At 46.5% G+C, this 12,161-nt stretch overlaps 1 protein-coding gene across 4 annotated transcripts in view; it reads right to left on the reverse strand.

Annotated features, from left to right (window-relative positions):
* CFAP53 (cilia and flagella associated protein 53) overlaps positions 1-12,161 on the reverse strand; it is a 147,867-nt gene that overhangs the window by 1,271 nt on the left and 134,435 nt on the right. For 3 of the 4 annotated variants that reach the window (XM_044276331.1, XM_044276332.1, XM_044276330.1), the window contains 7 exons: positions 9,555-9,640; positions 7,980-8,209; positions 5,533-5,706; positions 4,501-4,804; positions 4,203-4,421; positions 2,381-2,597; positions 495-597 (listed from right to left, as the gene is read on the reverse strand). In XM_044276331.1, coding sequence (XP_044132266.1) covers positions 495-597; positions 2,381-2,597; positions 4,203-4,421; positions 4,501-4,804; positions 5,533-5,706; positions 7,980-8,209; positions 9,555-9,626 — 1,319 coding nt within the window. In that variant the 5' untranslated portion in view covers positions 9,627-9,640. Of the gene's footprint in view, positions 1-494; positions 598-2,380; positions 2,598-4,202; positions 4,422-4,500; positions 4,805-5,532; positions 5,707-7,979; positions 8,210-9,554; positions 9,641-10,018; positions 10,083-12,161 lie in introns of those variants that run through there. The other variant, XM_044276329.1, reaches the window with a different exon arrangement.

The following is a 12,161-nucleotide window of genomic DNA, read 5'->3' on the forward strand; positions in this document are numbered from 1 at the left end:
GTTTTCCCTTAGTAAAGCCATCAATAGTTGATCTCCCAGAAACACTGCTGACCAGCCAAGTGAAGGGGTTCTAGCCGGGCCTGGTACCAAATCTCAAGCCTATTCACCTGGCACTGGCTGTGTGCACTCCGCATCACGGATGCGAACCCATTCACTTGAATAGGTCCGTGCGGAACGGAGGCACGGAAGCACTACTTTTTTGCAGTGCGGACGGATCATGTTCCCATTCAAGTTGAATGGGTCTGGATTCCTCTGCGGAATCCACACAGATGTTGGCCGTGTTTTGGGGAACGCAAATTGTGGTCCCAGATGCATGAGCCTTTACTTGTGGTCTATAATCACCTTACGAGTAGTGTCAAATTTAAACAAGCAGAGCTGTAATGTAAAGCATGGTGGAACGACCAAGCCGCAGTCTCAGGAGTTGGAGCCAAATGTTGCTCAGCTATGAAAACATAGCACAATAGTAATTGCCTCCCACCATTTGTGGCCCTTACCTTGTATTTCTTTCCATTTCCAGCTGTTTGTGTTCTGCAATCGCCTTTTCCAGAAGTTCCTTATCTCGTGCCAGTTCTTCCTGTTCCTTGGCATTTCTCTCCACTAAAATAAAAACAGAATAGAAGAAGAGCTCAGTGTATCGCAGGGTTATAAAATCCCCCGACCGAACCCGTTCTGTCACCAGAACCACAATGTCACTAACAAATATAATCCAAGAAAAATAGCTCAAGAGGAAATTACCTCATTGATGTCACCACCGCAGTGTTGTCACCGTCATACAGATCCCTGATGGCACTGGCCACTGTATTATCCCGCTATATAGATACTGGTATGAGGTTTCAGGCTGCAAATTTATTTACACCCTATATGTGGCACCAATGTTTCCTCTAAGGTTTGTAGTTTGCGAGCAGACCAGTTTGGGACCTGATCACTTTTCCCCTTTAAAACAGAACTTGTTGTCTGCATCCCTGATGGTCTAGGCCATCAAAGTTGTTAATGTTTGTATCACTGTTGGTCTAGGACAGTAAAAGTGTTAGTATAAGCATTCCTCGTGGTCTAAGGCACTGAAAAGGTTAATGGCAACATACCTGCTGGCCTAAGACAGAAAAATGGTTAAAAAGTCAATATTCCTAGTGGTCTAGGGCAATGAAGGGGGTTAAAGGGTTTGTTCTGGTTCAGAGCTGAACCCGAACATATCCCCATTTTCACCCTGGCAGCCCCCCCTGATGTGAACATGCTCCGATGCTCCCCCTAGCCCTGTGCTGTATTCCACAGGGCAAGGGCTGTTTGTGTATAATTTTACACTGCTAGGCGGAGGCTTCCGCATAGCAGTGTTGCCAGTGACATCACCGGCACTGATGGGCGGGCTTTAGTGCTGCCCTAGCCGTTATACAGGAGAGAATCAGGGCATAAAATGATCCAATGCTCATATCGGGGGGGGGGGGAGCTGCCTGGGTGAAAATGGGGATATGTCCGGTTGTTTAGTGTCAGAATCCCTAGTTGTGCAGGGCAGTGATGGGATTAATTCCAGTATCCCTGGTGGCCTAGGGTAGTAGAGTGGTTAATATAAGGATCCCTGGTGGTGTAGGACAGTCAAATAGATAAAGGGGTTGTCTAAGTTAAAAAAACAGATAGCATTTTCGCCAGCTTAAACCCTGTCCAGTCCAGCGCCACAGTACATGACCACAGCAGCCAATCATTGTACTCAACGGTCTTGTGCTGTATGGGCATGCAACCTCTGCAGTCAAGAGCATGCCATGGCTGCGGTGGGGGTGGGGGGGGGGATCAGATTGGTTAGTATGCATTATTTTATTGTTTTAACACCTTCGCTGCCGTTCCCATTTTTTTTTTACTAAGATTTGGTGGAGGGCATAGGATTGACTACTCACCCCTCCAGTCTTCAGCGTTGTTCTGGTTCTAACAGGAGGCGGCACATGGATTTTACTCTCTGAACTGATCATAGCGATGAGTGCAGGGCCCGGATAGAGAGGACTGTTCTCTGCCTGATCATTAAGGTCCTGTTCACATCTGCAGCAAGCTGATCCGGCACAAATGCCGGCTGTCGTCTGGACCAAAAGCTGTTGCATGCAGGGTTTTTTTTGTCCGGCCAAAACTTTGAATTTATGCCAGAAAGCAGCCGGATCCCCCACAGATGTCATTAGAGTCAATGGGGATCGAGCGGTGAACTATAGAATCTGACAATGCCAGATCCAGTGAAATTGGGAACATGTGAAATGCCGGAGATGTGAACGAAGAGTAAGAGGAGCGATCGGGGAATCTGCACAGCACTCTCCCTGAATGCAAGACAACCTAGGGGTGCCATAATGTGGCGGACTGACCACCTCTGTCCTACAACAGGAAGATGCCATAAATGACTGTTCCTTACATTTCTCGTTAATCTGCCGTCTTCTGGTCTCCATGACATCTTTCATCAGCCGGTTCCTGGCCTCCTTCTCCAGCCTAAGCTGTTCTGCCCTCTTTGCCCAGGATTTCTCCAGCTCTGCCTCAATCAGTTTCTCCATTTCCCTTTCTTGTCTCTTCTCCTCCTCCAGCTGCCGTGCCAGGTACTGCCGGTAAGTCTGCTGCTCTCTCTGAAGCTCCATCTACAGCAAAGGGAAAGCGTCATGGTAAAGTCTACTAGTCTGGCAACTGATGGTCCGGTCATCTCTAAGGCTACTTTCACATTAGCGTTTTCAATTCCGCTATTGAAATCCGTCATAGGATCTCAACAGCGGAAGAAAACGCTTCCGTTTTGTCCCCATTCATCGTCAATGGGGACAAAACTGAACTGAACGAAATGGAAATGCAGCAAAATGCATTCCGTTCCGTTTGGTTGCATCCCCATCGCGGACAGAAACAAGCTGCAAGCAGCGTTTTTCTGTCCGCGATGTGGTGCGGAGCAAGACGGATCCGTCCTGACACACAAAGTAAATCAATGGGGACGGATCCGTTTTCTCTGACACTATAGAAAACGGATCCGTCCCCCATGGACTTTCAATGGAGTTCAAGACGGATCTGTCATGGCTATAGAAGACATAATACAACCGGATCCGTTCATGACAGAGGCATGCGGTTGTATTATTGTAACAAAAGCGTTTTTGCAGATCCATGACGGATCCGCAGAAAACGCTAATGTGAAAGTGGCCCTATCTTTAATCTCATAATATACTGTATATCTTTATAAGAGGCCGAAATCTGTTTTACCTGAATTTCTCTACATTCATTGGGTTAATGGGAACCTGTCACCAAGGAAGTCACTGATAAACCGGGCACAATGCCTTGTAGGGCTAGATCTGACCGTAATATCATCTGACCGTAATGATACCTTTCACTTAGCGTTACTTCATTCTGGAGAAAAACTACTTTTAATCCATGTGCAAATTTGCAGTTAAAGATGGACGCCGTGAGACACACGCCTCCTGATGATCCTGTACGTTTTTAGACACCATTACATTGATTTATATTTTAATTGACAGCCGTGGAGTTGATGACGAGTTCATTAACCAATAAGCACTTGTTACACTATATTTGTATTTTCACGTTTTTAGGCACAATATGTGGTGTTTGCACATGTAAGGAATATTTACTGTGATTCCTGTTTACGTTTGGATCCTACAATATTTGACTATAATCACATTGGTTTGTTTTGCACTTGATTACATTATTTAATTGAATGTTTCTACATGTTCCCTCCTCTCTCTCTCTCTATATATATATATCTATATATCTATATATATATATATATATACACACACACCTCACTTATGCACATGTCTAATTGCTTGAGAAAGGCCTCATTGTGTTGAAACGTTGCAAGTTGGGTGAATAAAGCGGTCCACCATTTTTTCACCACCTTTGAAGTGCTGCCTCATTTTCTATGTTGGATGTATATGGGCTCAACAACCTACAGCCTAGAGGGATTGCACCCGCATCACCTTGACTAGTGCCGCGGTCTTGTCTACATAGCTATCTGGCATATCCCAGTGATGTGTTATCACTTTTAAGATAAGGATATCCCTTTAATATTCTACATAGACTGACACTGTGACAAACTCTTGATGTGAGCACGAGTAGGCCGTAGGGTTTCTGGCCTCCACAAGGCCGTAGGGTTTCTGGCCTCCACAAGGCCGTAGGGTTTCTGGCCTCCACAAGAGTTGACCACCCTTTCCATGAATGAGCCCCCTATGAGGTCCATAACAAGCCTTTACCTTGCGCAGGCGCTTCTCCTCTGTATCATCGTGACTGTCCTGCATGATTTGCTCCATGATCTTCATGTCCAGTGCCAGCTCCTCCTGCTGTTCTTGGGCCAGGCGCTTCATCTTCAGGTGGATGGACCGATCCAGCATATTCCTGACCAGTGACTGTTTCTGCTGCTTCTCCCGCAGTGCGCGCTCATCCTCCAGCTTCATCAGTTTCCGCTGCTCCACCTGCGGGTGATACAACATTATTACTGCTACTACCCTCCTGGTTCCCGTCAGTACATACCTCGACAGAAGAAAACCTTACCAGTAAGTGAGCCTCCTCTTCTTTCAGCCTCTTCTCCTCCATCCGCTGAGCCTCGGCAGCGGCCCTCTGCGCCTGCAGCACATCTACCATTTCTCGGTTTAGCTCCATCTGCTGCTGAGTCTTCTTCTCCTCGTGCTCTACTTTGGCCAATCGATCCTTCTCCCAGAGCTCAGCAAAGAGCATGTCCTCCTCCTTCTTCTGCCTCTCCAGTTCTTCCTTCAGTGCCAGCTGAGCCATCCTCTCCGTACACACCTCATTCTGATGCATCTTCGACTTCAGAGCTCGCAATTCCTCACATTGCTCCCTAAGGAGCAATTATAATAGAGACATGGTTCTTAAAGGGGTTGTCCAGTCTGGATGCCAATGTTGCCTTTCAGCATGGAGTGATGCCAAGTCCATGTATTGGGTCATACCATGGGGGTGAAGAGGATTTACAGTTACACTGAATGCCTATCCATCAGATGTACAAGATTTCAGACCCTCCTGATGAATATTTCCAACATAGGATCTTTGCATATTGCCAATCCAACATGCATGCACTGTACTTAGAAGAGGTTCCACAGCAGAAACCTGCGTCTGACACTGCGATTCCTGCCACAGATATGCAGTGTGATGTAGTCCAGATGTACTTACCTCTATTCAGTGACTTGTAAGAGGGGTTTGCCCATCTGGGACATTAATGGCATAACGCTAGGATATGTCATCAGTGTCAGATCGGAGCAGGTCCCACCTATGGGACGCGCTACTGCCTAGAGAACCGGGCCCCTGATAGGCTATCAATTTCCCAGACTGGAATACCCCTTTAATGGTGTCCGGTTTGCCTTTTTTTTTTAATATATTTTGTTTGCTTTGCCTTTTAATTCCTGTTAAGAAATCTCTGCTTGCTGTCGGTGAATGGAAACATTAATATACTGTATTTTGCGTTCCAATAGTGAGGAAGAAGAAAACAAAATACAGAATATTAGAAATGAATACATTTTGTGTCAATAAAACTGAGAGATGCCATTAAGAATATCCGCTATTGTGCGGTACCTGAACTGCTGGTCACGTTTCTCTGCCACGATCGCCAGCCGCTCTCTCTCTCTTCTCTCTCGCAGACTCTTAGCCCGTTCTCTCATCTTGGCTTGTCTTTCCAGGGTGGTCTCCTCCATAGACTCCATTTCTTTTATTTGCTCCAGTTCTTCTGCTTCCAATAGTGCCTTAAGTCTGATAGAGTAAGGAAACATTGGTCAATGTGCTGCTGGGGCTGTGCTCTGGGCAGAATCGGTCTCCTTCCCCCTCTGGCAGCTAACGATACACTCCCTTCATAAACCCCCTGCAGAGGGAGTCTTCAACTACCATGATACTGCATAGGCAGCAGAACCCTATTTCTACTGCATTCATCAGTACATGGAGACCTGGCTTAGGGAGAGTGACTGAGCATGTGTGACCACCAACACACCAGGGGGCGCCATACTATGCCCTAAGGACCGGATATTTTTTTTCTTATCATGTTCGAACAGCAATAACCTTTCTTTTATTTTTACGTCTACGTAGCTGTTTGGGGCCCTGCTTTTTTGCGGGAGATTTTGTAAATTTTTTTTGTCAATTATTTTGGGGTATGCCTTAGTTCATGTTTCATTTAGGCCTCTTTCACACGACCGTTTTTTTCCCTCCCAGTTTACGGGCTGTTTTTTGCTTTCCATATACGGAACCATGAACTTCAATGGTTCCGCAAAAAAAACGGAATGAACTTCGTATCCATTCTATTTGCGTATTTTTCTGTTTTTCCGTTGAAAGATAGAACATGTCCTATTATTGCCCACAAATCACGTTCCGTGGCTCCATTCAAGTCAATGGGTCCGAAAAAAAAACACATACGGAAATGCATCTGTATCCGTTACGTTTTTGCGGATCCATCTATTGAAAATGTTATGCCCAGACCAATTTTTTCAATGTAATTACTGTATACTGTATATGCCATAAGGAAAAACGGAAAAGAAACAAAAAAGAGAACAACGGATATGTGAAAAACGGACTGCAAAACACTGAAAAAGCCATACGGTCGTGTGAAAGAGGCCTTACATTTTTTTATAAAATGGTCGAATGGATGAAAAACGCTATTCTGCCTTGTCACGTGGGTTTGTTTTTGCGGCTGATATTGTTCTGGGGAGTTGTGGCTGTCACTGGTATGGAGGCACTGTTGGGACCCTGCTATATGGACACTGTGGCAGGCACTGTGATATTGGTACTGTTATGGTGGCACTGTTGTTATCCTGCTATATGGACACTGTGGCAGGCACTGTGATATTGGTACTGTTATGGTGGCACTGTTCTGATCCTGCTATATGGACACTGTGGCAGGCACTGTGATATTGGTACTGTTATGGTGGCACTGTTGTTATCCTGCTATATGGACACTGTGGCACTTTGTGGCAGGCACTGTGTTATAAGATAAGATGCCTTTATTGTCATTGTACAATACTATTGGCACTGTTATGGTGGCACTGTTCTGACCCTGCTATATGGACACTGTGGCAGGCACTGTTATGGTGGCACTGTTCTGACCCTGCTATATGGACACTGTGGCAGGCACTGTGATACTGGCACTGTTATTGTGGCACTGTTCTGACCCTGCTATATGGACACTGTGGCAGGCACTGTTATGGTGGCACTGTTCTGACCCTGCTATATGGACACTGTGGCAGGCACTGTTATGGTGGCACTGTTCTGACCCTGCTATATGGACACTGTGGCAGGCACTGTTATGGTGGCACTGTTCTGACCCTGCTATATGGACACTGTGGCAGGCACTGTTATGGTGGCACTGTTCTGACCCTGCTATATGGACACTGTGGCAGGCACTGTTATGGTGGCACTGTTCTGACCCTGCTATATGGACACTGTGATACTGGCACTGTTATGGTGGCACTGTTCTGACCCTGCTATATGGACACTGTGGCAGGCACTGTTACGAGAGCAAAGTGGTAGACAATATTTTACAAACTGAGGATGGAACGGTTCTGGGGCATGGGCTGGCACTGTACTGGAGTTATTGCTAGGGTACCTTCAGATGGTGGATCTGTGGATTTGCTGTGGATTTCCCCCCTCATATTGAGGGTACCTGTACAGAACACGGATATTTCTGCTGTGGATACCACTGTGGATTTGTAGCAGAAATATCCACCCTGTGTGTAAGTACCCTTACAAAGGCACTGTTCTAGCAGTCCTTTGGAGGGATCTGGCTTACCATGTCATGGGGGGCGCTGTGGCTGGCCATGTCATGGGGGGCGCTGTGGCTGGCCATGTCATGGGGGGCGCTGTGGCTGGCCATGTCATGGGGGGCGCTGTGGCTGGCCATGTCATGGGGGGCGCTGTGGCTGGCCATGTCATGGGGGGGCGCTGTGCCTGTTTACACACCCGTATTGGTGGCAGCCCCCTCTTGCACTCGGCTTCCGGCAGCACTCTTGTGTATCACACAGCTCGTACGCGGGGCTCACCTGTCCCTCCGCTCCTCCACCTGCATTCTGTAGTCTTCCATGGTCTCGTGGACCTTCCTCTGGACCCTGTTGTGCAGGATCTTGTGGTCCGTCAGCCTCTCCCATTTGCTCTTCATGTCTTTGACGTCTATCTCTTTGGTGAAGGTCAGCATCTGCTCCCTGACGTCATCCTGACGCCGTCTCTCCAGGATAATGTAGTCGTGCGGTCGGCTGGAAGGAAACTTGGCTTTCTGTACAGAGAAGGACAGAACAGTTTTTTGGCTGCAGGAACCTCCTTCTAAAGTAATTACCGGGATCTGATCCATTCACACCGACATACTGCTCAGGTCCCTGTGACGCTGCCCGCCTCCAGTCATATGTAACGTACCCCCCAAGTACGGCGAGGTCAGGGATAAAACCCAGTGGTTTCCTATTATTAGGCATCAGCGACTGCGTCTGATGAGCGGCCATGACAGAAGCAGAGACCTGCCATGCCAGCCTATGAAAATAAGGCGGGTGCTATGCTGTGCCCTCATAATATCAACATTCACAAATAACACTGCCATATAGTGTGCAAAGAATACTGTCATACTGTACTCAAATAATATGGCCATAAAGTGCCAAAATAGTAAGATACAATGCCCAAACCAAAATGTCATACACTGCTCAAACAATACTGCCATATAGCGTGCAAATAATGCAGTCATACTGTACTCAAATAACACTGCCATATAGCGTGCAAATAATGCAGTCATACTGTACCCAAATAACACTGCCATATAGTGTGCAAATAATGCTGTCATACGGTACTCAAATAACACTGCCATATAGCGTGCAAATAATGCAGTCATACTGTACTCAAATAACACTGCCATATAGCGTGCAAATAATGCAGTCATACTGTACCCAAATAACACTGCCATAACTTTACCAAATGATAACATACACTGCCCACGCCAAACTGTCATACCCTGCTCAAATGTCACTGCCCTACCGTGTGCAAATAATACTTCCATACTGTGCCCAATCAAAACAGTCATTACACGCCCAAACAATATTTCCAAACAGTGCCCAAATAACACTGACATGTCTGAATAATAAAACCATACACTGCCTATGCCAAATTGTTACTGGCTTCTCAAATAACACTGCCATATAGTGTGTAAATAATACATCCATACTGTGCCTAAAAAAAACACCACCATACATTGCCTAAATGAAACTGTCACATACGGCTCAAATAATACTATCATACTATGCCCAAATAATATTGTTGCAGATTGCTTACAAAGTGCCCGAATAATAACCCTATACACTGCCCAAACAATATTGTGGCAGACTGTCCCAATCTCACCGCCATATAGTGTGCGCCACACAGTGTTCTAACAATACTGCCAAACAATACCGCAGTACAGCACCCATATCATACCACTATCATGTGACCAAGCCATACCACCACTGCCCATGTAGCATCGTCATACCACCATCCAGTGTTCACATAATACCGCCATACACTGCCCATACAGCATCACCATACCTCGGCCTGACGGGCAGGGTGTCGGACACCCCCCAGCACAGTGATTTTGGGTAACTTACCACGGCCACATTGTGGGGTGCAGGACCGGTCACCTCCCTGCAGCGGGGCCTGCTCCTCTGACTCAGCAACATGGCGGCTCCCCTTTCTGCAGGAAAAAAAAACAGAGAGATGATCGAGTTTCAGCAGTGTAAAGTATGGCGGCCATGAGACGGAACAAGAAACATATAATATATAACGTGTTGCGCCATATCTAAAATGTCACAATCTGCGCCATTTTTGTCATCTCGTAACATATGGCGGTATTTCATGAGTTGCTTCTCCTCCCTGCAGCGGCGCACCTACCTCCATACATATTTAATCCTGTACAGATTACTGCATTCATTCATAATAATTCACTTATAATGAATTAGTCAGCTCCTAGTTTATATGGAACTACAAGTCCCAGCAGGAAGGTCATGCTGGGGGTTGTAGTACCGCATGACTTTAGCTCTGTAACTCACAGTGGGGGCAATTAGATTATTACCGTCACTACCGGGGGGACACCGATCCTATTCTCAGTCCAGGAGAGCCAGGGACTCTGCATTCGGTTACCGGGCAACACCGACTCCGGAAGTGACGTAGCCTGCATCCCAGCAACCCAGTGTAAACACTTGGCGGCCGCGGCGAGCGTACCGCTAAGCTACCAGCAGAGGGCGCTCGCGTAGCGCGGAGTTATACACAGCAGATAGCAACCTCTGCTGGGTATAGCTACGGGCAGGTAGGTACATGGGAGACAGCTGCAGAAAGAAGGAATCTCTGTACTATTCACCTGTTAGCTCATGGTCCGCAGGAATGTGACTGAAAGGGGTTGTCCACTTAGAACAGTGGTCTCCAACTGCTGCAGAACTACAACTCCCAGCGTGTTCTGGCACTAGGGTGCCACCTTTCCTAACAAAAGATACATTGTTAAGCCACATCTAAAGGGGGCGTGGCTTAACATGGGGTATTAAGGTGCTATGTCATAATATGGCTCCCAGCATTAATAATGCCTCTATTAGTGCCCCCCAGAGTTCATAATGCCCCCATTAGCGCCCTTAAAATTAATAATGCCCCCATTAAAGCCCTTTAGAATTAATAATGCCCCTAAAATTTATAATGCCCCCATTACCGCCATTTAGAATTATTAATGCCCCCATTAGCGCCTCCAGAATTAATAATGCCCTCATTAGCACCCCCCAGAATTACTAATGCCCCCATTAGTGCCCCCCAGAATAAATAGTACCCCCAGTAATATTAATGCTCCCATTAGTACCCCCAGTAATATTAATGCTTCCATTAGTGCACCCAGTAATATTAATTCTCTCATTAGAGTCCCCAGTAATGCTCCCATTAGTGTCCCAGTAATATTAATGCCCCCATTAGTGCCCCCAGTAATATTAACACAACCATTAGTGCCCCCAGTAATATTAACTCCACCATTAGTGCCCCCAGTAATATCAACGCCACCATTAGTGCCCCCAGTAATATTAACGCCCCCATTAGTGCCCCCAGTAATATTAATGCTCCCTAATAATGCCCCCAGTAATATTAATCCCCCATTAGTGCCCCCAGTAATATGAGTGCCCCATTAGTGCCCCCAGTAATATTAATGCCCCCATTAGTGCCCCCAGTAATATTAATCCCCCCATTAGTGCCCCCAGTAATATGAATGCCCCCATTAGTGCCCCAGTAATATTAACGCCCCCATTAGTGCCCCCAGTAATATTAATTCCCCCATTAGTGCCCCAGTAATATTAACGCCCCCATTAGTGCCCCCAGTAATATTAATTCCCCCATTAGTGCCCCCAGTAATATTAACACCCCCATTAGTGCCCCCAGTAATATTAACGCCCCCTTTTATTCTCTGTGCAAAAAAAAAAAAGAACTCACCTCATCCTTTTGCTCACAGTGTGTACGTCGGGTAACAGATTTGGTGCATCTTTATACAAATCATACACGTTTATGTTTCTGAGGTTAACATTTGATGCCAAAATGGTGGCACACGCGGCACGCCACTGATAAATCTTTCACATTTTACGAATCCATAAAGCTACACCCCCAAATTCCTGGAGAAGTTGACAATTGTCTTATGACTAATAAATCTTCTGTATATTACCAAAAGTAAGAAGAAGGATCCAAGGACGTCCCCGGGTGGTCAGGGTATATAGATACAGGGCTCGGGTGTCAAGCTGAATCTTTGGCCTCATGCACACGACCGTTGTTTGGGTCCGCATCCGAGCCGCCGATGCGGACCCATTCACTTCAATGGGGCCGCAAAAGATGCGGATAGCGCTTCGTGTGCTGTCCGCATCCGTGGCTCCATCCCGCGGCCCCGCTAAAAAAAATAACATGTCCTATTCTTGTCTGCGCTTTGCGGACAAGAATAGGCATTTATATTGCCGGCGCCCGTTCCGTTCCGCAAATTGTGGAAGGCAACATGGACGGCTTCCGTCTTTTTGCGGATCCGCGGTTTGCGGACCGTAAAAAACGTCACGGCCGTGTGCATGAGGCCTTTAGGAAAGGGAAGGCAGAGATACAGTTAAAGTTACTTAACCCCTTAAAGGGGTATTCCGACAATTTGGAGTTATCTCCTATCCGCAGGTTAAGCGCTAACTATTAGATTATTATTATTTATTATTAAAGCGCCA

This window comes from Bufo gargarizans, chromosome 1, assembly GCF_014858855.1.
Source record: "Bufo gargarizans isolate SCDJY-AF-19 chromosome 1, ASM1485885v1, whole genome shotgun sequence".
Taxonomy (NCBI): Eukaryota; Metazoa; Chordata; class Amphibia; order Anura; family Bufonidae; genus Bufo; species Bufo gargarizans.